Source organism: Macrosteles quadrilineatus, unplaced genomic scaffold, assembly GCF_028750875.1.
Source record: "Macrosteles quadrilineatus isolate MER2022 unplaced genomic scaffold, UCM_ALF_1.0 Scaffold_5__1_contigs__length_97177068, whole genome shotgun sequence".
Lineage (NCBI taxonomy): Eukaryota > Metazoa > Arthropoda > Insecta > Hemiptera > Cicadellidae > Macrosteles > Macrosteles quadrilineatus.
This window is the reverse complement of record NW_026542598.1, coordinates 91,006,426-91,034,142: the sequence shown is the minus strand read 5'-3', so window position 1 is coordinate 91,034,142 and position 27,717 is coordinate 91,006,426. Positions and strand designations below refer to the sequence as shown.

The following is a 27,717-nucleotide window of genomic DNA, read 5'->3' as shown; positions in this document are numbered from 1 at the left end:
GAGAAAAAGTTTACATTTGTACAAAAGTGGAAAAGTGAGTTCATGTATAAATTCCTTTCGAAATGTACAACCCGAGCAACAGTGAGCTATTTCCACATTCGCCTTCTATCACAAACAGCTGTTCCAAAATCAATCGTCAACAATCAAATCAGCTGATCACATAAACATTGCTGAACACAGATTTCATAGACGTTTGCCAACCAAATTTCCAGACACATATTTACCATTATATTTTCAAGTCTTTAGTCTATAACAGAAAATCCCAATTAATGTAGACTCTTAATAATATCCAGTTCATAGTTAGCTATTTTGGGTAAGGAGATATTATGAACGTTTCTCATCTCAAAGTAAAAGTTCAGTATCCAATAGTCAATGGTAAAACACAGGTTTTTACAACATTTTAGTATTTACATCGGATCTTGTCTTCGACATTTTTTTAGTATAAAGAGGAGCATTTGTGTATAAGCTAGCTTTACATAGTGTATGTTTTAGTTTGATAGTAGTTTTCCTATTTTGTGCAAAAAAATGTATTACTATGTAGCTGTTATGGTTTCAAGTGTTTTCCCAGTAACAGCTTTTGATTGTATATTGATTTTTATGGCAATGGTTCTAAAATAAAATGGGAATATTTCTCCATCAGATCATCTAGATCATCTGCGATTCTGTTTCAGGTACTGTGCAACCATGGGAACAGATTTTAAATTTGTTTTATTTTTACGTACAGTATAAATGTAAAGTACTGTTCTGACATCCGATAACCATAAAACGTCAACGATTTAGCATGTATTTCATCTCAAGCTTTTTTTATACAATAGTCTTCTGAGAGCGTTAGGCCTAGCGAAGAATGTTTGGTGGTGTTCACAGGAAACAAAGTCGATAGTACTGAAATATCTCAACTCATCCAAGAAAAATGTTCTTTCCTTCGTTGCCTTGCTCAGTCTCAAACGTACCCAAATAGCGAATTTCTACTGATCAAATACCGAAGACAAGATCTGACTAGATCCAAAAATACTCCTTCTTTTAACTTTGTGATGAGAAATCCACAGCAATTCCTCCACCTGTCACTGTCATGACTTGTAACACTTTGAACTGAGACTCCTCAGTCTGACACGCTTGTCTTCCAGCAGCCTCATAGACTTGATCATCTTCTTGTAGACGAACGTCGCAGCGTATCTGCTGATGACGTAGCCGAAGTGGCTGAACCCCTCTCGGTTACTCAGGCAGTTGCAGACCAAACATGGCAGCTTCTTGGCTGCCAGGTCTACTGCCTGGAAGAATAAAATTTTTGGTTTAGAAATTGGATTTAAACGCTGGGTATCACCGACATGGCAACTTTGCTTAACAATCTAGACTGTAAAATTTGGTTTTGTTGGCACCAACTAAGGTTACCAGCACACTGGCTCATGCCTTTATTTTAGGCCTACACAATCCCACTATCCCCTACTACCCTAGTTCAAAATAACTAATTATAATCATTGAAATAGTCAAAGGTTCAATCTATTGCCCTTATTACGAAGAGGGTCAATATCTTGAAAATTTCTCATTCAGTGCTACCCCCAGTTGTATCTCTAGCTCAGTGGATTTAAATGTCCCTGGCTAAAGGAACAGCTGATCTTAGTCATATAAGTCAGTACCTTCAAATCTTGCTCATTAAAGAAGCGTATGGCAATTTACAAAAGCATGATAATTTGATGTATTGGTAGAAACAATTTATAACATAGGACTCATTTGATTACAAATATCTGATTGTTGTATTATGTTATTTTATAAGTAATCTTTTCACAAAGCCGTTCACTGAGGAATTACTTTGAGGGGAGTAATTTATGAGCAAAACATAATTTTTTTTAATCATGGGGAAACATTGTTTTGCGAATAAACTAAACGTTTATTTATTCCCTCAGTTTAATCAGTTTGTCAAACATATATTTTCTAGCTAGAAACCTGAGTGGTTATTTCATATGATTACATTGGTCTCAATTATATGAAAGGTTTCAAGGATATAAAAAGCTACACCAGGCGTCTCAATCTTTCTACACTCATCTTCCGTTCGTAATTGAGTACAAATAGATCTTAGGAACACCTCCATCTCGTTATAGTGATTCACATTTATATATTGATACAGTGATTTAGTGATATAACCATACAGTGATGTAGTGATATTTTGATATTATGGTATGCGTTATGTACCTTATAGTCTATGAGAATGTCGTTCTTGTCGTAGTGGATTACTGTAGGCGTGGACACCCTTGTCAAGTCGTATTCAGGAGGTTTTGTTGCTCCGTAGACTGCCAAATTATCCAGATGGCCATGGTCAAACTGTTGAAATCTCCCTAGGAACATTGGAGGAGGGAGGTAAGAAACCATTGACTTTTAAACACTAAAGCAAATCCCATTTTAAGTTTGTCCCACGCAGAGTTTGCTGTTGTTTATGTAATATACCAGTCACATAGAAGACACTGAAAACTTTGCAGCCTAAAATGCTACAAAATCACAAATGTGGAAGAAATATCCAACAAAATGGCAGAGCATAAAAAGAATGGTGTTTCAGAAGTAATTTTACAGGACAAAATCCAATTAACTCTAGATTTTTGCATCGTTAATTAAGTAAATAAAATTATTAAAGTAACAAAGGAGATGGTATAGTAGTTATACGTGAAGTTATTTCTTATCGTAACCATTCATGCAAACTGATCTGATATACTTAAAGCACTATGCACTTTAAAAATCACACTAACAAAGCATCTTTGCTAATGTGGTTGTTATTTTGTTGCTCTGCCAATTTGTTCTGATTAACTAGAATCAAATGACATTCGTGGGCATTTCTTTTACATACGTGTCCATCATAAATGTCCGGTATATCCATCCAAAAATAGCAACCAACCCTGTATGAACCAGCTGTAGCAAAATTTTTATTTAAATAGAACAGTCAATGTGCTACACAGTGTGCAATACTGTTGAATTTTTTTTAACTTTTTGGTACTATGGTACCATGTCAGGTTAAGTGTAAGAAAGGGTGATGTGGCCCTAACTTTGCCTGAATAAGTAAAGTATTTTTTAATTTTATTTCATGGTACAGTATTAGATATTAAGGGAATGTTGTAATTTTCAATAAATTATCCTTTTTCAATTTGAGTTGATTAAAACTGTTGTACATTCAGAAAAAAAAACTGTATTTGATGTATCTACGTCTATTTTCTCTCTGTAAAACTGGTTACGCCTCTTACCTCTGAATTAGGTTGTCTACTTGTATTAATGGTAAAAAACTTGTGAGAATGAATCGGTTTCGCGATTAAATTTGAGCAAAAATGCTCTTACAGAGGATTTTTTTAAACTTTCAGAAGACTTGTAAATTCTAATTCATGGAATACTTCGGTCATATAGGTAAATAAAGAGGTGACCAGATTAATATTAATCCTATTAACATAACATAAGGCCTGATAGTGTTAAATTTCTCAACATGTATAAGTGGTGATAATATATTTATTACACTTTTCATACTCACCAGTCTGTACTAACTGTATTGTATGTTCTATCACTTTGGTGGAAGTTCCGGAACCGAAGGATTTCAGGAACTCCACTAGTTTGGTCTGTAACATTTTGTAAAAAAAAACTTGTATTTGTAAAGTTGAATTTTACTATTATAGTGAAATATAACTTTTGTATTATAATAAAATTATAAAATATAATATAATAAAAATAACTTAAAACGGTTAGTTAAACTATTTAGAAGCATCAAAGAAAAAATAACAATAGCCAAATTCAAAGAGAGACCTCTCTTTTTTCTTCTTTTCTCTCTTTATATATTCTGTGAATTTGAAATACACAATTCCTACATACTAAATTGCATGTGGAACCAGATAATAATAACAAGAAAACATATTATAAAATAAAAATAATTTTGACACTTTTAAATAAACACGTTGAGTGCAGTGGGTGTAAACTATTTTGGTTTGTTCCATTTAAACATTCTATTCACTGAAGTGGAGTGAGTTTGTAGTTTATAGCCAGAGTTTAAACAAGCTAACATTACCAAACTAACAACTCTAAACTCCAGACCACTTTTATGACAGAGCATTGGATTAACAAATTTCCACCGTTTGCTTAACCAGGGCAAATCAGTTTTGCAAATTGAACCGTTTAACTCCTTTTCCCACCAAAGGAATATTCTGAATCAAACTACTTTGTGTACACGTTTTAAATTCTCATAGAAAGTCTTCCATTCCTAAACAAGTATACACGCAGGGATTATAAATTAAGTAGGAGAGTTTTTTTCCTTATAGGATGGTTAAAAATACATTATTCCCAATAAAATGTATTGTATAACGTTTACAATGTTAAATATATTTTGATCAGCTTCTAGATGAATTATCTTAACATAATCAAACGGGCATAAATTACAAGAGCAGATTTACTGAACATGAAATTCTAGGAACGACTATTTTAAGTGTTGTGTGTGGAATATTACTCTTAGTAACGTTGGTAGAATTTCACAAATTTTTAGGTTATGTTTTAAATGGCTCTAGCAATATTCTTCAATAAAACAGCCGTTCAACAATGAGTGTCAAAAGTGCAACGCAGTTAACTAATCAGTTAAATAACTTGAAAAATTAATTTGTAAAGGAATTAAATCGGTAAAATTCTCAATATTCCACCATTTTGTTTCTAAAACGGTTAGGAAGCTGAAATTACTACTACATATTTACGTTACATACTTAATAAATCGTGTGACGTTTTCAAAACTGTCAGTGCATAAACAGTCAAGTAATGTAGAATCAAGAGTCTGAATATATTCCTGGTACATATAGGTACAGCCTGAATGTAACTTCCCAATATATAACTGGAAAGTAGTGAGAGGATACGCGAAAAACAACTGTATCTACTGTAACAACAAACACAAACAACTGTACTGTAAAAACAACTGTATCTGTACTTTAGGTCTGATATCAGTAGTATTAGTGATATCAGCATTTTTACTGATATCAGATAAAATATATTTGTAGTACATACTTACAATGTCATATTCAGAAGACATGAGTCCGAAAGGTTTCTGCAAAATTCGCACACACAGAGGGAATGTTTGTGCAGTCGGCGCACAAGCTTCTTCTTTTACCTGCAGAAATAACAATTAACAAGTATAAGATGATATGTGAAATACGGAGCTCTGTTTACATGTCAAAGATGGAAATCTTACTAATTTCTCACCGTCTTTTCAACTACACCCATTTACTTTTCGAGAGAGCAAAATGTAAAAATGCCAACGGCTGGAGACGAATAAAGATTAAATTACACAAAAAATTAATGTGGCCAAAGCAGATAATATTTATTATAATTATCATATCAACAATAATTAATTTCCATTTTTAATGTAAAAATAGCTGTTTTTCATTCGTAGTCATAGACACTCCAAATCTATATATTAATAGGCAAGCATGTTTATTTAAAACCTTTTTTCTCAGCTCGTGTACATCGTAGGGAAAATCTACGCATACTGTTGGAAAGATATTTTCCCGTCGATGTGTAGAATCCCTTAATAAATTATAATAGGCTCAAAGATAAGCACAAACAATGAATTTAAAATGTACAAAATATTAACATGGACCTTATAGGTTGCCATGCTGGTGACAAAATAACAAAACAGAAAATCAAAACAAATTGAAGACATTCCAATCACATGTTTTATTTACAGTGTAGGGTGAAATGAAGCGATTTTGTACATTACACATTTTTGGTCGAGTTTTCGACCACTGGAGAACCTCTAGTTATATGAAAGCGACAATTACATCAACTACAACAGTTGTACTAAATTATATGTAGAAAATTTATACAAAAATATATATACATCCTCATAGTATCTGTACTTACTGTACTCCTATATTTGCACCTTTATGTATTGAATAATTGAGTAAATATTTAAGGAAATAAAATAGCACTTACTTTCAGCATTTCTGCCTGACGGGGGTAAAACTCCCCTACTTGATAATCCTTTAACAGCCTCTGAAATGGACAACAGAAAATAATTGAATATGAATAATACGATTATTTTGTTAAAAATGTACTCGGGCATACGTTATGTTTAATGCAAGATGGAACGACACTTGATTTATATAATTTTTCAATGTGGAGAACAATATTTCAAAACACTGTTAAGCCTGTTCAATTACTTGTCTGAATTGTATCCAAAAGTTCACTTGGTATTTAATTATATCAAATTGTATTATATAGTAATATTTCCTTTGAAGTTGAACTTTCAGCCAATATTATTATTCTGTGATTATAACGGTTTAGTTTCTGGGTGTGTTGTCACCATGTAAATAATTTTAAAGTGGGTGATTGTAATGTTATTTGTTTCAGCTGTTTATATTGTTGTTATCTACATTAATAATTTGGTAAGTAATTGTTTAGATATTTCATATTTGGTTTTGTAGACATTGATTACCTAATCAAACCGTGTAAAAGTAGGTTTCAGTTTTTTTAGGTTAAAATGTAGTTTTTTTAGGTAGGTAGTACCATTGACAAGATGATAAAATATACACGATTACATTTTACCTATATATTTTGGAAAGCTTATAATTATTCTATGTCCAGTTTGTTATTATTTGTCATAGATTTAAATGCATATAAATTGATTATAAAATCCTGATTAATCCTGTCACATTAATGAATAGTTACAGTTTAAGATTGAAGTAATTCAATATTTTTTGTATCTGAAAAACATACAAAATAAAAAAGGTCTATAGGTTAAGGTCCAATATAGAATTCTAGTAGTAAAATAACAAAACTATAAAAGTGACTACGAGTTTATCAGCCCATAATCAAAGTATGGTCCAAAATCGATGCTGTAAAGTAATCAAATTTAAGATAAAGTTTTTATAAAATTTTAAAACTACTTAATTGAGGTATATTTTTATTACTCTAGAAAAGATAATTTTAATTTCAGTTCAATGCCTTCAGCTGGATGGTATGCACCATACAGACACATGTGTATTGCATACCATCAGCAGTGAACTGAAGGCGCAAAAGAGTATTGTACAGATGTCTGTTTTTTTTTACTTCCATAAAAGTATGCTGTATCACAATACGTTTACCAAAAATACATTTTAACAACTAAAAACTGCCAATGTAAAAGTTAAATTTGAAAAACCCTGTTAAAACTAGTAAAAATTCTAAGATAGAAAATTATATCGATAAGGGTGGATAAAAATTGTAGAGTAAAATCAATAGCTTAAAATATTACTACCTATCACTTTATTTTAATACTCTTTATCCTTTTTATCTGGTATTTTTTAAATAAAAAAGTCTTAAAACCTTTCTTAACAAGGAGAGAAACAAGAGAAGCGTATTTAAAGCGGACGTGAAACACTCAAAACAGATTTTTAAATAATGTCAAGGCTACTATCATTACCCAAAGTCAATGTTTGTATGTTACGAACATAATTTGTTCTACAACAGGAAGTTACAATGTCAAACAAACATTTAGCGAACCGGAAGTGGGTGTCATTGCAGGACTATCATGTGTTTGGAGAAACATGATCAATCAATCACATTGTTACACACACAGACACACACATGCAAACCCATCTGAGCTACAGCTAACAATCCTACTGATGGCAGTTGTTAATTGTTACTATGTGCATTAGTGGGGCTTCCTGATAGCACCATGAATCCTAACCTCTGAATTTTATGTATAATTTTGCAACAACACGATTTAACGTAACGTAAGGATACTCTTGGTGACGAAAATCAAAATAAATTTGGAGTTACAAAAAGTTTGTTAGCTGTGTGACATCCCTACCCAGCTGTGATTCACTGCCTAACCGGGAGTTGAACCAACATTATTGGACTGTTTGCTAGAAACTGATGGCGATGTAAAAAAATACTTCTATCACTTTACCAAAAACAATGTCCCTTGCCAAACACAAACACTTCATGATTTGCTCAGCATTAAGAGTAGTTCCTGCAACTTTGGTTCAACCAGATCTTTGTTTGATAAGGTTTGGTATTGTTTTATGGATTTTTATGGTGTTCGTGCGTGAGACGGGTCCTTCCCAAGGTAGGGCAAAGTTCCAGCCAGACTCCTTGAGCTAACAGGTATAGTTTTCCGCAAAGATCCTCTTACAAGGTCTAAAAATACTAACGCTATAGCTGAGCAGCTAAATGGATAGTGCTCGCCTAGTAATCAAGATGTCTAGAGAAAGGTCAGAAGCATTTTGATGGTAGAAAAACTAGACGAAATTAATGATCAACACCTTTAAAAAATTTTCTTGTTTAAAGTTAATCTTTGTGATTACCGATTCTATCAACGCTAACAACGCCCATCCTAAATTTACCATAAAATACGCCTGGAACGTTGGTGACGTACAATCCTTATTGTTAAATAAATCATAACTACTTTCAAATTTGATTTGGCTTCTTATGAAAGCTAAACTTACCACAAAGGCGTACAAGAACTCGAAGGCCATGCGGTACACGGCTGGACCGCCCAGTAGGGCTCCAGGACGCACCACCAGGGGCGCTAGTAGGTAGGCGGCTTGTACCCTGGTGTTGTATTGGGGACGAGAGGCGGCCATCATGAGAAACAACGTACCTCCGATGGAATACCCACAGTAGAACACTCTGGAGTGGCCCGTGGAGGCGGTGATGTGATCCAGCATGGCGGGCAGGTCGTAGTAGCTCATCTCGTGCAGACTGGAAAATGGTTGTTGTGAGAAGTTACTGCACTAGTTGTCAGAAATACTCCCTTAAGGCTGTGTCACACTAGGCTACTTTACTGGCCGCTAGCGAAATAGCGGATACTAGTATATACTGAGTAGCCAATGTGACATAGGCAGTAGCGGCTAGTAGGAGTAGCACGCTAGTCAGATTTCACTAGCGTCGAGAATTGAACATGTCCAATTTTCCGAGCTACTAACTAGCGGCTAGTGAGTCACGTGATTGACTAGCGGCTACCGAGTAGCCGGTGTGACATGTGTACTAGCGTAGTAGCGGCTAGTGGCTGTGCATGTTTGGGTTTGGTTTGTTGTGGAAAAGTTGGTTTCAATAAAAATTTGTGAAAAATGAGTGAAGTGAAGTGGTAGCAGCTCATCAAACTTTTTTACGGACATTCTCATAATATTGTAGTACGATTTCGGGTCCTCAACAGCTAGTTCTCTAAGTGTTCCTGATGCACCCAGCCTGTCTCTTCTCTTAATCCACTCTCTTACCCAGGAGCGTTTCTTCTTGTTGCGGATATTTTCAATTAAATCAATACAAACATCACTAACGCACATCAAAATTAAACGCCGTAATTCAACCCGGCTTATACCAACAGACGACATTTTCACAGGATTGACACTGACTGGCTGAATCGCTGCTACTAGGTAGCCGCTATCGACATTTGTTGTGTGACAGCTTTTACTAGCGGCTACTTCACTAGCCGCTACTAAATAGCAGCTAGTAAGTAGCCTAGTGTGACACAGCCTTTAATTCGTATAAGGTTGGGTTGAATGTTTAGATCTTGCAAACGTTGTTTAGTCTTGTGGGAAGGTATAAAAAAGCCATTAACATGTCATTTTTTATAAATTACGAATTTGAGACTTATTTTAAGAAGAAGGTTCAAGATGCATCGATGCATGCCGGAGAACATGGTAGGATAGAATGTAATCGAAACATATGATAAAAAGATTATATTTTGAAGAAACATTTTGGTTTTGGGTATTCTTTTGTCTCATATGGAAACGAGGTGGGTTGACTATAGTTTTTGTCCTAGGACGCCAGTCCCTTGAATTGGATCGTTTTTCACATTACTTCAGACTGGACCAGGCGTTGCGGCATTATCACTTGGATAAAGTCCATCGGTTATTTAGCTGGATTTGAACCCGGGACCTCAGGGACCAAAGTCCCATGCTCTATAGTACTAGAAAAAACAGGTTTGATCCCCGACTTATCCACGAATAATTTAAGGGTTAGGACCGCTTTTCCTATTAAGCGTTACAGTTCCTTTAATTCAAAGGTCTACTGGTGAGTGCAATAAATTTTTCTCTAAAGAAAAACGAAAAACAAAGAGAGGATAAACATTGTAGCTCAAGTACAAATAAGGAAAGTAAAGGTACCTGAAGTTCCAGAACTGATAGTCGATGTCTGGTGATAAAATGTCGTGTCTTCTGGAGTAAACGTTGCCTCTAAGATTGCCCAGCCAGACGTCGTAGCCTGCATCCGTGAGCAGCATGGCTGGAACGATAAAGATTACGTCATAAACACAGTACTGGTAAAAGTAGATGACATTCATGTGTCATAGACCCTGGTGTTCTGTCCTCACATCCACGTTGTGTTGTGTTTGACTATAGACCTACAGACCAACACCTGTAGAACGTCACTGTAGTGACTGTAGACTGACTGTACAATCACGATGGTCAAGGTCAAGGTAGATGACATTCATGTGTCATAGACCCTGGTGTTCTATCATCATCTCCACGTTGTGTTGTGTTTGACTATAGACCTACAGACCAACACCTGTAGAACGTCACTGTAGTGACTGTAGACTAACTGGACCATCACGACGGCCATGGTCAAGGTAGACTACATTCATGTGTTCTAGACCTATGTGTTCTGTCCTCACCTTCACGTTGTGTTGTGTTTGACTATAGACCTACAGACCAACACCTGTAGAACGTCACTGTAGTGACTGTAGTCTGACTGTACCATCACGACGGCCAAGGTCAAGGTAGACGACATTCATGTGTCCTAGACCCTGGGTGTCCTGTCCACACCTCCACTTTGTATTGTGTTTGACTATAGACCTACAGACCAACACCTGTAGAACGTCACAATTGTGTCTGTAGACTGATTGTACCATCACGACGGCCAAGGTCAAGGTAGACGACATTCATGTGTCCTAGACCCTGGGTGTCCTGTCCTCACATCCACGTTGTGTTGTGTTTGACTATAGACCTACAGACCAACACCTGTAGAACGTCACTGTAGTGACTGTAGACCGACTGTACCATCACGACGGCCAAGGTCAAGGTAGACGACATTCAAGTGTCCTAGACCCTGGTGTTCTGTCCTCACATCCACGTTGTGTTGTGTTTGACTATAGACCTACTACAGACCAACACCTGTAGAACGTCACTGTAGTGTCTGTAGACTGACTGTACCATCATGACTGTCAAGGTCAAGGTAGACGACATTCATGTGTCCTAGACCAGGTGTCTTGTCCTCACCTCCACGTTGTGTTGTGTTTGACTATAGATGTGCAGACCAACACCTGTAGAACGTCACTGTAGTGACTGTAGACCGACTGTACCATCACGACGGCCAAGGTCAAGGTAGACGACATTCCTTGTGTCTCCTTACTCTTCTTTACGACGTTTGTGATAAAACCCACGTGGGTCATAAATGTTTTAACTTTAACTTAAACTATTAGTGTCTTGTCTACATCAAAGGAATCCCTACGATTATTGTAGTTGGACGGTCCAGTCCCTATCTACTAAAGCTGTCTTGAACGGTCTTGTTACTATCAAGGGCATCATTAAGGTTTGTCGTCTGGGTCCAGTATAGATTTCGCTTGCAATAGAACCAGTGTCCTTTAGATTGTCAATAATATAACTTCTGAGCAACAACCTCTAGATATTTTTATGAGCAAGATTTCATGATTCATAACACTTTCATCAATACTCAAGCCGTAATTGCCTGGAGAATCATCAAAACCTAACATTATTACTTCCGAACTCTCCATCAACCCCTCAAACTGACGAGTAATCACACATTCTGGCGTTGTAACGCTCTTTATCTAACAAATGACCTTTACTAGGGAGATTTCACTCATTACAGTATTTTAATGCAGCTTTCGCCAATGCGATCGGTGATAGGGTGATACCCTCTCTCTCGCACGCACTGATCTAATGATCGTGGAAAGTGTGGATTTGTACGAGTCTTTTACCACAAACCAAGCGAATGACTCGGTTATTTTTCTGTCTTTCTCTTCCAAGAAGGTTCCCGGCCTGTACCGGATCCTGCGCCGACTTTCACACGGCATTCTTCAAGTTCGAAGATGCAACTTGCAAATGTAGCAAGGCCAGGCTTACTGGTTCTGGAGCAACAAGAAACCCAACAATTACTCTGCTCCTCTAATTATTTCACATTTTAATATCTAATTATTATTTTTTAGTGATATTTTATAACGGTCGATGGCTTGGATACCGTTTGAGCCATCTTAAACAGCATTCTGATTCGTTTATTGACTGCTAATCTTCTAAGCTATACTCCGATATTTCTTATTTAGTAAATTCAGTTGATTGTGCTTTAACAACTCCTTTCCTAGATTTAATTGAAATCAATAATTGTTAAGCAAAAATACTCGTATTATATCTTCTTGCAGGGGATAAAAACCCTCAATGTATCGTACTTTATTTTTCATATCCCAGCAATTTTGCTTAACGATGTCCAACAGAACCTGTAGTATACGAAACTGAACGCCATTTTCATTGTATTCTCTTTCAGTTTTTTGCGAAAAAACTTATCTATGATGGACTAAAAACACGATGTAGAATCAGTTGCCTCAAGCTACATTTGAGTTTTTCTTCATTATCTTGGACAAAGCTCCTAGGTACACGGCTAGTTCTAGGACTAACATTTTCCAACGGAATAACATATCAAAAACAGTCTACGCACTATGGATTTTGTACTTAACATAGCAAAATAACCTTTTTGATACCAATGTTTGTAGGTAAAATGATGAAGAGCATAGTTTTATGACTTGAGACACAGTTACTTTATTCTCTAGAGAACTTCCTACTCACGCAAGGACTGCTGTCTGGTAAGCAGAAGCCACTGGTCTGAACTTCCCAGAAGTCCGTGTAGAAGCAAGATTGGCGTTCCTCTGGAAGTTCCCACCCTGTGAAGTGTCAGCCAATAGCCGTCTTCTGTTCTAACTTCGTGTCTGGTGGCGTTGATACCAGCCTCCACCGCCATCTGCATCTGTAAATACGTTGCACTTAAATATATATGCCACTCCACCGCCATCTATATCTGTCAAAACATTGCACTTTAATATATATGCCACTCCACCGCCATCTGCATCTGTAAATACATTGCAATTTAATATACATGCCACTCCACCGCCATCTATATCTGTAAATACGTTGAACTTTAATATATATGCCACTCCTCCGCCATCTATATCTGTAAATAAGTTGCACTTTAATATATATGCCGCTCCTCCGCCATCTATATCTGTAAATAAGTTGCACTTTAATATATATGCCACTCCACCGCCATCTATATCTGTAAATACGTTGCACTTGAATTGTATATGTAAATTATCACAAATGTCGGATGTAAACGCGCAAAGATATACACTTGTATGTAAAAAATAGAAAATGGCTGATATCTGGTATACGAAGGGTTTTTGATAAGAATGTCATAACGAATCTTTCTTTGTTTTGACCCATTGCACCATTTTCTAGAGTTTTTCTGTTTTACATACTGGGCACCCTGTATATTCTTGGTGTCTTCCTATGAACGTCGACAGTTCAATCAAATAAGTACATCTCTTGCAAGCTAGCATGTGACCGTATACTTTATTAATTGGTAGCCTCGCTATAAGCGGAATTTTCATAGAGCCTTGCACCTGTTTTGCTAAAGGTAACGAGCGCGATAGTGGTAGAGCGCGGGGTTTCGGTCCCTGAGGGTCCTGGTTTAAATTCCGTCGATCACCAATGAATTTTATCCATTATTATTCTGTCCCGCTACCTCGAGACCTAGGCTGAAGTAAGATGTAAAACGGTTTGGAGGTAAAGCCTAGTATAGACAAAAGTGACACTGTCGGTTCAAAATCACTCAATTAGTGCGGTGTACAATCTAACCTCCCACATTCAATTGTTCCAAACTTAGGTTCAGTAGCTTAAAGTCTAATAAGTACACTGTACTGTACTAAATCTTGCACTGGTGAACGATACCTCGCTTCAGACATTGACTCAACCGTTGGTTCATCATAAACTGTCCAGAACTATAGTTCACCAACCTTTGGTTCACCATAGACTGTCCAGAACTATAGTTCACCAACCTTTGGTTCACCATAGACTGTCCAGAACTATAGTTCACCAACCTTTGGTTCACCATAGACCAGAACTATAGAACTATCCAATGGTCCAACTGGGTTCATCTCTTCGCTCCTGATCAGTGTCAGGAGGACATTCCAGATGTGTTCAATAAATCGTGAGCTCCACTCAGCCGTTAGGGGGATTAGCGCAGTCCCGAACTCGAACCCGTTCGCATTCCTGTAACGGTGCTGGCGCCACGGTGACTCACCCAAACAAACACTTCCGGTTTCTACCGGGTCTCTTGGTCAGGGCCGTCCAAGGTCCCAAGGTCGGAGCGTAGAGGTGAACGCAGCTACTTGGAGGACCGCAGCGTATCGTCTCTCTCTTTTCACCTTCACATTCTACGACACTCTGGAATCTTTTAACACAACTTCGGGCTGGATACAAAATATATTGGTGATTAGCGGGATTAGAATCTTGGACCTCTAGAACTAAAGTCTTGCGCGTTACTAGACCATCTAGCTTCATATCCATGGCGTATCTGGAGCTTATGAGAATGGAATAAAAAAAAATTTGATCTTGATCATCGACTCGTGAAGATTATGTCGATAGTGGCATCTATTTAACATAATCTCTTAGGATCGAATCCTGATCGGAACATTTTACAAGGCAGCCTATATACTGCGATTAGGTGAGTTTACATTGCTGATCTCAATTTCACGACTAGGCTGGCTCTCGTGATTTGAGGTCACGCTACCGACGCGATGTAAGTCACTCGACGTGATTGACCTGCACCACGTGATCAGGCAAGTCACGTGACTATCTTCATCAAGGTCACGCAGCTAATCTGATTTAGACTTTGTTGCCAACCTTACTAGACTTAACCAATGTTACGTGACCTAACAAATTAGGTCACTTGACTCACAATCGATCTAAATAGCGAAATAAGACTAGGAATACATTTGACATTCTTGTTATGTAAATACATTGATTTAAGCCATTCATTCATTGACCAAAGACAGGTGGCTAGACCACGATCACTCAAATATTATGATTTAGGTCACACGATTCATCTACATCACGTGACTAAACTAGCTCACTTTGAGGCCGCGTGACCAAACTTGTTTACAATGTCAATAAAGTTCGTCCTGTAGTGAAGTTGTGACTTTATGCTTGTGTCTAAAAAGCTGTTGTGATTTTTGGGCTGCACGGTTTACTGATTGAAGGTATATTTCTTGTTAGTTGTAGGTTCCTTTCCACCTAAAATTGGGTTTGAATCACCTGTCCTGAAATATTCGTTTCACTAATCAGTGGTTGAAAATGTCCACATTACTAGTCATGATCCATAGATATCCACAAATCTTGCTCGGTCATGTTTCAACAGTTGTACAGTCTAGATTGTTTACCTTGTTGTTTTGTAGTTTCAATTAAAACCGTTCCAAAAGTTGGTCAAGTATAAACTACGCTTGACCTTTCCATACATTGAGATTCCACTGGTATAAAGGCTATACAGGGTCTATAGGAGGTGCCAAACATGTCTGTTCGCCGGCGAACGTGGGAGTTCTGGGTACAAAATGTGCCATTGTTGAGGCCAAGGTAGGCTAAACGAACCATTAGACTGCTACTGTACAAACCTATCAATATTTCAGTTCCACAGTATGAAGAGCGAAACCATTGAGCGAACCATTGTACCGTTCTTGTACAAGATCTGATGATGAGGACTTATGTACTCGAAACGCGTAATCCGTAAGGACTGACAGGATCACTCTGGTAGTACTCAGGTACTTTAATACCTTTTATAGAAACCATTGAATTTGAATAGTGCAAGCGCACTTCCCACCCTGTTGTACAAATATTATGCTATTCGATGTGTGTTTCATGCACTGTGGATGTGATACTCCCTGGTGTGGATTAACGTCCGCACTAAGACTATCCGCAGTACTATACTGATAATTATACCAATTCGTATATACCAAGGAAATATGTGGTTCGGATTCCACTATAAACTGTGGGTCCCTTAGTTGCCATTAGCTGTATAGGCTATTAATTAACAGCTGTGTCTAAGGAATGTCGGCCTTAGTCACTAACAAGACTATAAGATCGTGCCACTCATCCTACACTCATCTCCATTCATACTTGTCTTAAAATACCTACTATGTATAATCGCCATTTCATCTAACAGTATTAACATGTTAATTACGCCTGCGTCGTTTTATAATAGCAAAATATATTTTAGCCAATAATCCAAAAAATTTTAACGTGTGAGATCTGTGTTGACGTAAGAGGTCAAATGCGAAGGTCAAGGACAAAAGTCACGGCTTCAAACCCAAGTATCAAACTTAAATAAACGTTAGCTGTTAATGGCAATTGCTCTCAAAAATTGGAGTCATATTTTCGCACAAAAATATATTATAAAACGCCCTTGTTCCTTCAGGTTTTTCTGATTCAGTACTAGTACGAGGTATGAATTAAGCCATGATCAATTGCCTAGTGCTTCTCAAAATATACTCATGATGTAAAACATCTACTCATATCTGGATTTTTCCCCAAATTAATAATATTAAATTGTTTCAATATTGATTAATTAGTTTGATTGTTTTAGTAAGGTTAATTACTTGGTCTTTACCATGAAATAAACATATCCAATCGTGTATTCCTCCCGTGCTATATCCATTCGCAAGGTGCATATTACCATTGAGTATAAACATAGTATCCCGCCAAATGGATTTCAAGGACTGTCAAAATCACTTGTTTACGTGTCGTTGAACGTTCGACATAGAGTAATAACTGTCGCAACTTTAACATCCATGACGATACGGTGGTGGACGGGTTATGTAACTGTAAATACATATGTACGCACTGCTACATTACATGCTTTAGTTTCAGTCTGTGAAACAACAGCTGGGCTGACCCGGTTTTGGTTTACAATTTGGGTTACTAGATTGTTTATAGTAGTTTTAGCTCATCAATGATCAATCAATAATCAATCAACTGTCAATTAATTGAGACTAGTGGTCATTCAGTGGTCGAAGACTCGACCAAAAAAATCTATATACAGACTTCTCTATTTTCATCCCACACTGTAAATAAAAATAAAACAAGTGATTGGAATTTCTTCCATTTCTTATTTTCTGTTTACATTTCAATGTTATTTCGTCACCAGCATGGCAACCCATAAAGCCCATTGTAATTTTTTTAAATTTCGAATTCATTTTTTGTGCTTATTTTTGAGCCTATTTCAAATTTTAAAGGGATTCTGCACATCTACAGGAAAATATATTTCTAACAGTATGCGTAGATTTTCCCTACGATGAACACGAGCTGAATAAAAAGGTTTTAAAGAAAGATGCTTGCCTATTAATATATAGATGGATAGGGACGCCTTCTAGGTACGTATTTTATCCAAATATTGAAGGATGAGTGTAGGATGGAGTAAGATGATCTCTGTAGCTTTGTTACTGACTAAGATCAGCTGTTTCTGTAGCTAGGATTATTTATTTACATGGTCTCTATAATGACAGGTCTCTATGGTGACAGGTTGAAGTTGGATCAGGTGTTTGTATTGTTGCATTGTTGTCATTTTACGTGTTCTGTACTTTTAATTCTGTGGTCGCTGGTTTCGTATGATTATATTTTTTTCTTCTAAGGCCTATGCTGTATGACAATTTTAGTTACATTTTTTAGAGCACTCTTTCGTAAACTACATACTTTAGATTTTGTGGGTGATAAAAATTAACCTTTAAAAAATTACACAGTAGTGTAAAATATAAAGCCCAAAAAGGGTCCATTTACCTTGTAAAAGTAGAATGTGAAATTGAACTAGGCCTATATTTTTCGTCATATTGCACCATTAATTAAAAAAACCAAAGCCAGAAAACGAAATAACTTTTATGTTAAGATAACCTCTCAAAACAAAAACGCGAACGGACCCGCAAGAAAAGTGTGCTTGATAAATAATTATCTCCAAATTAAACATTATACGCCATGTATTTATTATTGAAAAATGTTTATATACACTTATGAAACAAAAAATAATAATAATAAAAATAAAAATAACTCTTTTTCTGTTATCTACTGCTCTCTTGGAAGTTCATGATACATTGCAGACAAAGCATTCAGAGTTGAAAGCTTGTAGAAGGTAATATTCAATCTACAACATAATTTAACTTTACGTCCTGAATCTGAGAGACTTAGAATATTCAGAGAAACAATTCTCTTCTCCAACTTCTTGAAATGTATAATCAGGTCGGACAGAAATGCCACTCGGTTGCTTGTCCTGAATTTAGATGTTACAACTTCGGATAGCAGCAATATGATTCATAACATTTAAGCAGTATGCTAATTTCTTGATAGTGTGTATTTAGAAATGCAAGTTTTATTTTAATGTATAATAATTTGCAATTTAAGTAGGAGTAATAGTAAATAGGTATATGATAAAATGCGATCTCTAGCAGAACAAGATTATTAAATATATTTAGACATATTGTGTAATGTTTAACTAGACTCTTAATACTGTATAAATAAAATATGTGACAACGATGATCCATTACTACCACTCCCCTGTCATAATTTATTTCATAGATTTACGCCGTTTGCATCTCTTAAATTTGTTTATAAGAAACTGACTAAACCCTTTTACTATATAACGTAGACCTTGTTGGATATAGTAAAAAATTGATAGGTATTCTATAATTAATAGGTGTGGGTGTGATTCTTGAAAACCTCTTTTCTCCGCTCGTGTGCATCGCAAGGAAAATCTACTCACACTGATAGAAATAGATTTTTCTGTAGATGCAGAACCCATCTATAAATTAAAATAGACTCAATTATAAGCACAAAAATGAATTCAAAAAATATAAACAAATTCGCATGGACCTTATGGGTTTCCTGGTGACGAAATAACAGCGAAATATAAAAAGAAACTCAAGAAGAAATTCCAATCACATGTTTTATTTACAGCGTGAGGTGAAAATAGAGAAGTTTCCTCGATAAAATTTTGGTCGAGTTTTCGACCACGGGGCGACCTCTAGTTCCATATTATAAGGCCACTCTGAGACTCGTATATATATTAGCACTCTTACTCGAATCAATTAATTATTCAATTCTGATATTAAAATAAAATGTCTTACGATTTAAATGGAGAGATATTCTTTGCCTGAGACATGTCCTTTTACCTTTTAACCTTTAGCTCTTATCAAGAGCCACCGTAGGCCCTAGTGATAACGCACTATCAATATAATAACCAGTTGAACAAAAACCTCTTCACATTGATAGTTTGACAAAGTTTCAGCATAGTCTAGGTTTTATCTATGGTTTCAGCTTGTAATGCTCCGGAAAAACACGGCTTGAAACCAGCTGGGCCAGCTATTATAACGGTGTTGTGTGCGTGTAGGAACACACCTGACTGCTGACAGTGTTACACACGCACACATACGCACACACACACACACACGTGTCATTGGACGTCATTGCTGGGCGTGGTTGTAGTAATCAGTGTATTATCATACAAAGATAAGTAGGTAGTTGTTGCAGGTCAAATGACGTGTTCAATGTCACTTCATTTGAATCTTCCTCGTTGCACTTTGGATGCTGCAAGTACATAGTCTTCTGCTCCCTTGTAAAATTCCATAGTATGTTCAATGTTTTTATCTACTAAAAAAACTCCGATTTTTTTACCTTTAGCTCTGTGACTTACATGTAGTTTAATATCGATTTGGAGGTTGAAACTTTATCGACAGCTAGGACCATAGTCAAAACTATTGCATAGTGTTAGTAGTTAGTTGTTCATATAGAACTATACGTTACATTTTGTTGTTAAATTTGTAGCCAGTTAAACAAAATAAACTAAGTTGTATCGAGCCTCTAACAGTGTCAATTATTTATTTCTGTTCAATAACTACTCAAAATTGTAAACCAAGCCAACCCGAAAAAAACAATTTATTGCAAACTTTAGTAGCGTTTATTCAACTGCAACAGTTAAAGCGACGTAGATATAAAACATAAATTTAGATTGTGGAGTATTCTGTGAGTTGCTCATTAAACTATGCTATTTTGAAAAAAATGATCATTAAGATCGGATGTCTACTTCTGTACTAAAGTGGATGATGTAATTTCCTGCATCAAAAGACATAATTTTGCATGTGAATCGTGTTTTGAATCGTTCTGTGCTCTTCAAAACAAGTGTTGACTTTGAAACCCATAATTTTTAATGTGCCACTTTCACATCCTTGGACGTGGTTTCTAGTCCGAAACAATTTTACAAATTTAGGCTAGTCATAGAGGATTTGTGGTATTATTAACCAATTGGTGATTGTCTGGATTTGAACCCGGAACCTTGGGTACCGAAGTCCTGTGGTGTACCACTAGACCAGCTCGCTTCCCCCCAAAATGTTACTAGACAGTATATCAATCTCAAATCGGCAGGGTGAGGAAAAATGTGATATGTTGACTCTTAGGCAAAACAAAATAAATTACACTTAATTGCCAAATAACTCTTCAAAGCTTTATTGGAAAGAAATCTTAACCACCCGTTCATCTCTGGAAACTTTGGGGAGTTTGTCCACCCCAGGAGCGAATCTGCTCTTCCCATACTCTATCAAATAGAACCTGAGGTCCTGCCAGGGAAGCACCTCCTTACGTCCCTCTTTGGGATGCACGCAAGAGAAAAATCCTTTAAACTTCTCCCAAGATGATAAATGCTGTTCAAACTTTGCTTTGTTTAGAGGAACCACCAGCTTCCCCCTCCCAGTATCGATCTCCAAGCCCAACTCTCCTTGATCGGGAATATTCTTCACGCTCATGTACACAAGGATCAGCGTTGACAAACGGTTCTTCAGTTTAAAAAAGTCATACATGACATGTTTGCTGACACATACGAACTTCTGCATCATCTTGGCTCGCCACATGGTCTGGATGTATTTTCCGTAGACTTTCTGAATCCTGTGAATGTGTTCTTGGGCGAATTCTTTTTCGTCGTTGTACGCCGTCTGCGATTTGATGTATCCTGTAGGGCCTAGCAATTCATCGACGGTTCTCTGCCTTGTGATTTCGTCGGATAATGCTATGGTTGCCAACGTGGTGACGAGAAAGAGCGTCGCTATCTGAAAGTTTTCAAAAATTAATTAATCCGGTGGTGAGTTGGTGAATATGAATGAGTGAAGGCATTGAGTGATATGCCTTCACACCTGTGTAGTCTTGTTAGGAGTTATCAGCTGTTTTATCAAGGACCATTTATTAGAAACCTGCTGTTTAATAACAGCTGGGTGCAATATCGAACATTCAAAAACAACTTTTCTCGGGGTTAAACCCGTGGTCTTATGATTGCTTTGGGAAAACTATTAACACTCAGCTAAACAGCTGTGCTAAGTTACTATACTCCGTTCACAAAATTAAGCGGTTTTAGGGGAAGATATTCCATCCCCTCCCCCTCACTATAGCTACCAGCTGACAGGTGATCAGCTGATATATGGACTAATCTAAAAAAGTGGTGGGATAACCAAGGAAACCATCCCTTTAAACTGTCTAAATTTTATCAACGGTGTATAGATAGCTTTTTAACTATTAACAAATGATTGTAATGTCGTTTTCAATGGTAGATTAAATCTAATATATCCATTGTTATGTAGTGTGAGGGGTTCAAGCTAAATGTGTATGTTATCTTGCTCTATTAGATTATCCTGGTTTGTTCACACTACTATGGTTTGAAACACTGTAGTCCATCTTCAAGTGCTACAAAATCAGGCATCCAAGTTTTGGTTGCCTTTGAAGATGGGCTCTTGTAGCTCAAAATATAGTAGTGTGAACAAACCAAGATTTCTTGACAGATCAGGGTAACAAAATCAACCATTTATAGCTTAAAATCAGTGATTAAGAGGCTTTTTAACAATGAGGGTTTAAAATCTCAAGTTCTACATTCGTTATGCAATTTCAACCAGTTCGGTATCAGAACTGTTTATTCTATGCGAAGTGGAATTTTAAAAACCTAAAAATCTTTTATATACTTTCATTTATCATTCGAAAATAGAGCTGTTTACAATATCGAAATAGATTATAAAATTTGAACGATTCTCGTCTGAATATATGTATTTACTTTTTACAACGTCTCATAAACCTAAATACAGTATGAAAAAGAATCAAAACAGTACTTAAAAAGTATTAAATTTAATAATAAAGTACGTTAATTTAAACTGATTATTTATAATACTTGCTATTTCAAAATGCAAACTTACTCCTTTCATGGCGAACGTTGTTGTCACGGACCTATGCCAAATTGGCATAGAGTGTTGTAAAACAACTGTTCGCTATTATCAATATAATTGCTAAGCACAATTGAAATTCAGTAACAATTAATACAGTAAAAATGTTAACGCTCGCTAGTGTATTTTCAATGCTTGTAGAATATAATTTACTTACATATTTTTTATGTTAAGACGTTTAAGAACACGATAGAAATATTGAAAAATATTGAGGAAATAATAATGAAGAAAGAAGTAGAATAGGAACAAATTAAAGTAATAATACAAAGAGAATTTTAAATGTAGAAGGGTATAAAAACAATACTTTCTCCATATACTATGGTATAGGGGGAGAAAGTAAAATAGGAAGGATGATAAAGAAGAAAATAATGAAACAAATTAGGGAGTTAATAAATAAGATACAAGTTCAAGTCATATTGATGGAAATTGACAATTGAATTTGTGTTAGTTTACCCTCCTAATTCAATGTATGAAAAAACGTACATAACAATGATACAAATCTACAACATTTGAAGTTCCTTATGAAGTTTATTAAACATTTTAGAGTAGCAGAAATAATAATAAATTAATACGTTTGGATTTTGCATAGTGAATTCAGATTAGTAGAAGTATATTTTTTGGGGGAAACTATACGTAAAATATCTTGATTTATCTCGTCCTAACAAATGAAAAGACTACAATTCAGTTCAGCTATTAAACTAACTACAGTATCAATTTTTATACCTAAATATGTATTTTGAGAAGTAGGCAAGAAAAAAAATGGTTTTTCGATAAAAATTAGAATTGAAGCACATAAACTGAACACAACTGTCTGAAAAGTTGGCTACGATTCCCGTTGCTAAAAGTGGCCCCTTAATCAACACAATTATAGAAGATGATTAATGGGTTTGTGATTACTTAGGTAAATTGGAGATATTAAAATCTCTAGCTTTGTGAGCTACCGAACTTTGACACATGTAATATTCTATTCAGTATCGTATTAAATGAATAGTTTTGCAAAATTTGATCAAAATATATCCATAAACAAGCATACTACAACAGTTTACTTTTTCTCTATAAGAATAACATAGCATTTTGAATGTCCATACACTAAACTAATAGTGTTTTAGCTTTTGAAGATATCAAAATTATGAAAAAGAAAACTGGTCCCGGGTCAAGGTCATACAGTGCCACCTACGGTAATAGCTTCTTTCCAGGGAAATTTGCTAACAACGGGCAACAATTCCTTGTAATTAATTTCCATATTAATATACTGCTAAATAAAAGTATTATTTCACAGACTTCTAAGATTACTACGGATATCCTAACACCCTGTACAAAAATATGGACTATTCACACGGACACCAATGTCACGGGGTTGATGATTTAAGTTCCAAGGATACGTCTAAATCACGAAGGTAAACGGTAAAGTAAACGGCCAAGTTAAGTTTAGTGACTCAGTATAATTACTGTAAATAATGTACATAGTTTTTATTTTTATCATTAACAATATAACGCAATCTATCAGACTAGTTCTGTCAAAGATGAAGAATTCAAGTATACAAGTAAGTAAGGTACAAGATCAAGTTAACCTTGGGGGTTTCGCGGGAAATCCTTGCATAGAGGTCCTTACTTAGACTAATTTGTTTTCTTTCTGAGAAAATACGATATTATATTCCAGTTTTTGCCATTGTAAATGGTTAAAGCAGATTGGCATTGTTGTCATTGAAACGTGGGTTTTATACATATACATTTAAATGTTATTGTGTTTTGAAGAATTGTATGAAAGGATATGTAATGAATGCTTGGGAAGAATTGTATATTTATAAAAATTTAAAAATAGAAATAAGTTGATTAATTAACAAGTAAATTTCGATTCCAGTTGTTCTTATAAAAATGTATTGGCCGGTGCTTCCGTAGCCAATAGGGTAAAGTAGGGACGCCATTAAAGATTCTTGTCATTCGCCTATTGGGTCTGATGATGATTGGAGTGTCCAATCGAAATCGATCACCACTTAACAACTTTTTTGTATATTTACCGTCTTGTGAGTAACAGCATAAGCGTGAATATACGTTTTAAGTGTTAAGACGTATCTTTTATTTACTTTCCGTAAATATAATAACACGTACAATGGTGATCAAGAAGTTATTTATTTAAAAGATAGCAGTGCAAGTTTCGTGGAATTTTACCCCTTCAATGTAACTCAACTAGCAATGTTAATCAAGAAGTTATTTTGAAATCCTTTTCCAAGGTTACTAATTTGTAACAATTATCTGGTTATATAATGTTGTCTGCTGATTTATTAATCGTACAGTGTATTATTATAATACATTTTTTGTAATACAATTGTTAACAACAATTCCTGCCAATTATAGTTGAAGCCTATTGAATAATTTAACAGACATAATTATTATGGTATAAAATATACAATTTGACTATTTTGTAATATGATGTAACTTTTCATGATTCATGATAGTTTGTGGGAATATAATTACATATTAATTTCCAAGTTTACAGTCTTTGTTTAGTTTTGAAATATGAAAATAGGTAGAGAAAAAATACTAGTTGAATATATAGTGATTTTAAAACTTAGTTGGTTTTAAAACGAATGTATACAATGTGTTAAAATCTATGGCATTGGAATGAATTTAAATATATAGTTTGACTAACGAAACCAAAATTAAATAATGGCAAAAGTTGAAGAATCATCATTAGAGTGAGCCAACAAGCTAAATATTTGAAAGTATTCTTTCAAGCTTCATTAATATAAATTATTTAGCAGCAAAACTCCATGCTATATTTTATCATACGTTTATTACTAAAGTTCTTATTAATAATATAATATTCTAATTCATTTAAATTAGTTTTAAACTCAATTCATGTTATATTTAGTAATGCACAATTCGCGAGAGTATTATTGTCAATTTCCACTTCATTACTTATCCAAATAGCTGCAAAAAAACTATATGTTATTGGTACACTTGACTAAACATTGTAAAACTAGAGTATATTTGTGTTTTGTGTATATAGTGTACATCTATCAGTGTATATTTGTACATTCTGATAGTATTATCTTTTAGTACCATCATTGTCAAATACAATCTTTGTTTTTACTTACAATACTATTCAAGCCAGTAAATGTTTTTATATATTTAATTCTCTGTATGTATGCTGGTTAAATACACTCCTAAGGGTGCAAATTATCGGATGCATTGACAGTCAATAAGTCAATTATGGTTCCGCCTCACTGCATCATGCATTGGCTGCGAGTGAGGTCAAACTTTAAATTGACTTAACTCAAGTTCTTCCTGGAACATTTTCACTAACAGGAAAATGTTCCAAATTAATCGCCTTTTTAGTAACTGAACGTGCGTTTTAACAGACATTGTTCAACTTTAATCTGTACATATTCAACTAGAATTGCACTTGTTATAACAAGTCTTTTATTTTCATCACGAATAGAATTTTGGTTATTTGTTGTTTTTATTTAAGACTTGTTTAACTAAATTTCAAATGTTTCCTACCACAGAATGGATATTTACGTTTAATCGTTGTACTATAAAATTCAACCAATATCCTGTTCTTAGTGTGTTAGTTTCTTATTCTATACACCAGTATCATTTTTCATGTAAGAAATTTAAACGCTTTTAAGGAAAACCCGTTCATAACCCTTACTTTTGTGGGTTATTACGTAAATTGTGTTTCCAAAACATTTTCAATTCAAATTTAAAATGATGAAAAAAGCTAACGAAAAACACAATGAACCACAAACTAACTAAATAACACGTATTCTACGCACTCAAATAAAAGGTGTTTTTCAAGTTGTAAAAAAAAAACTAAATTGAGTTTTCATAAACACAGGCTGATTTTAATGGGGAATATTGTGCAGCTTCGTAACCAGAATATAATCAGATGTTCCTTAAACCTGAACCATTTCAAGCCCAATGATTAAAACACAGCTAGGTCCAAGCATCGAACTGTCAATAATCCAAAAAGTCATCTCAGAAACTTCTCTTTTCTAGCAAACATACCAAAAAGCATATACCTATTTCAAAGTTCAAAATGTAAAACATAAAGCTCTTTAAGAAAATGGAATTCCTACTCCACGTGTACGATGCATCGACAGCTCGAAACGTCACAAACGAAGTACTAACTTGAACGAGGCTCCCGGAAAGTGCATTGCCACACGAGACCGAGAAAGCTGAGACGACGACCCTGAAATAGTTGTGTTTCTTAACTATGAAACTGTGTTTCATTCGGGAAACACTTTGTTTCAACATCACTTATACTACACATTTGTACGGAGTGTTGGTAAAATTAGAGAAAGTAAACAAACCAGGATCTTAGACGAAAATAGTATGAGTAATTCATTCATCGGTAGCTTATCGTGAACAAAGTTAACTTTCATCTCGGTCTTAGACAATTTCACATAAAAAGAGTACTCAATTTAGGAATGTTTATTTGTACGGTATACTGACGCAAAATATTGGATTTTTCTAGTATTTTACTTGAATTATAAATTATAAAGTTAAGAGATCGACGCACATTATGTCTATTATGTTTTGAATTGAAATAATCCATAGTTTAGCATAAGCTAAACTTGATTTGTTACTAAATATTAAAAGTATTTTTATTTCAACATAAAGTGGGGTTATGTAGTTCAAACTTCTTGGCTTTTACGAAAAAAAACAAACTCATAGCAGTATTTTTAGTTTTAATACTTTGATTCAATACTTAGACGAGACGTAAATCCATAGGGCACTTATATTCTTAATCCACAATTTCATCAAATAAATAAGAATACCCAAAACTAGATAATACGATAAGTCTGGACTAGTTAATTAACTTATGAACAGCCGCAATAATTCAAAACCAAAATATTGTATAAATTGGCCTAGGAGATGTATCAACATCTTATTTTCTCCCTTTCTTAGACATATTGTTGATTATATGCTTATTTTTTACCTACACCTAAAACATCAAATGGTAAAAGTTTTGGTTGGTTGATAAGTTATAAAATTTGTTTGAAATGCTTTCCAGATTATAAAACTCATTTAAATAACACACTACACTCCAAGCTACTACGAACAATAAAACTAGTTAAAAATATCACAACTAACACACAAAATCCACAGCGTTAACATACAAAATCCACAGCACAAAGGTGAAAAAACTGATCGTACTCACGGTCGACTTGTAGTAAGGACTGAAGTCAGGGTCATGGTCGGAGGTGACGGGTCGGAGCTCCGCCACAAGACACAGACAGACGGCAAGTGAGAGGAACGCCGCGGCCATGGCGATACAGGGCTGAGGAGAGAGTGAAGACACGGCGTGGATAGCGGGGCGATGACGTGGGCGTGCGTTACCAGGACCAGGAGTCCAGGAGCGTGCGGGGTATCAGGAGCAGGCGGTCAGGGCAGGAGTCGCAGAGGGTGGTAGGAGCTGAAGGGTTTGTGTGGTGAAA

The 27,717-nt window shown here is 35.4% G+C and overlaps 2 protein-coding genes across 3 annotated transcripts; both read right to left on the bottom strand.

The window, feature by feature from the left end:
- On the bottom strand, positions 1 to 27,717 carry LOC128994406 (lipase 3-like). 2 transcript variants are annotated; one of them, XM_054418955.1, is made up of 9 exons: positions 27,441 to 27,717; positions 12,777 to 12,954; positions 10,089 to 10,206; positions 8,430 to 8,685; positions 5,935 to 5,994; positions 5,012 to 5,110; positions 3,503 to 3,587; positions 2,188 to 2,330; positions 1 to 1,268 (listed from the first exon to the last, which is right to left on the bottom strand). In XM_054418955.1, the coding sequence occupies exons 1-9, from the start codon at positions 27,546 to 27,548 to the stop codon at positions 1,068 to 1,070; spliced, it is 1,248 nt and encodes a 415-aa protein (XP_054274930.1). In that variant the 5' UTR covers positions 27,549 to 27,717; the 3' UTR covers positions 1 to 1,067. The 2 variants fall into 2 exon arrangements, with proteins under 2 accessions (XP_054274930.1, XP_054274931.1); XM_054418956.1 differs by lacking the exon at positions 27,441 to 27,717 and adding an exon at positions 14,287 to 14,377.
- On the bottom strand, positions 20,499 to 22,357 carry LOC128994407 (uncharacterized). The gene is made up of 2 exons (XM_054418957.1): positions 22,247 to 22,357; positions 20,499 to 21,118 (listed from the first exon to the last, which is right to left on the bottom strand). The coding sequence occupies exons 1-2, from the start codon at positions 22,292 to 22,294 to the stop codon at positions 20,522 to 20,524; spliced, it is 645 nt and encodes a 214-aa protein (XP_054274932.1). The 5' UTR covers positions 22,295 to 22,357; the 3' UTR covers positions 20,499 to 20,521.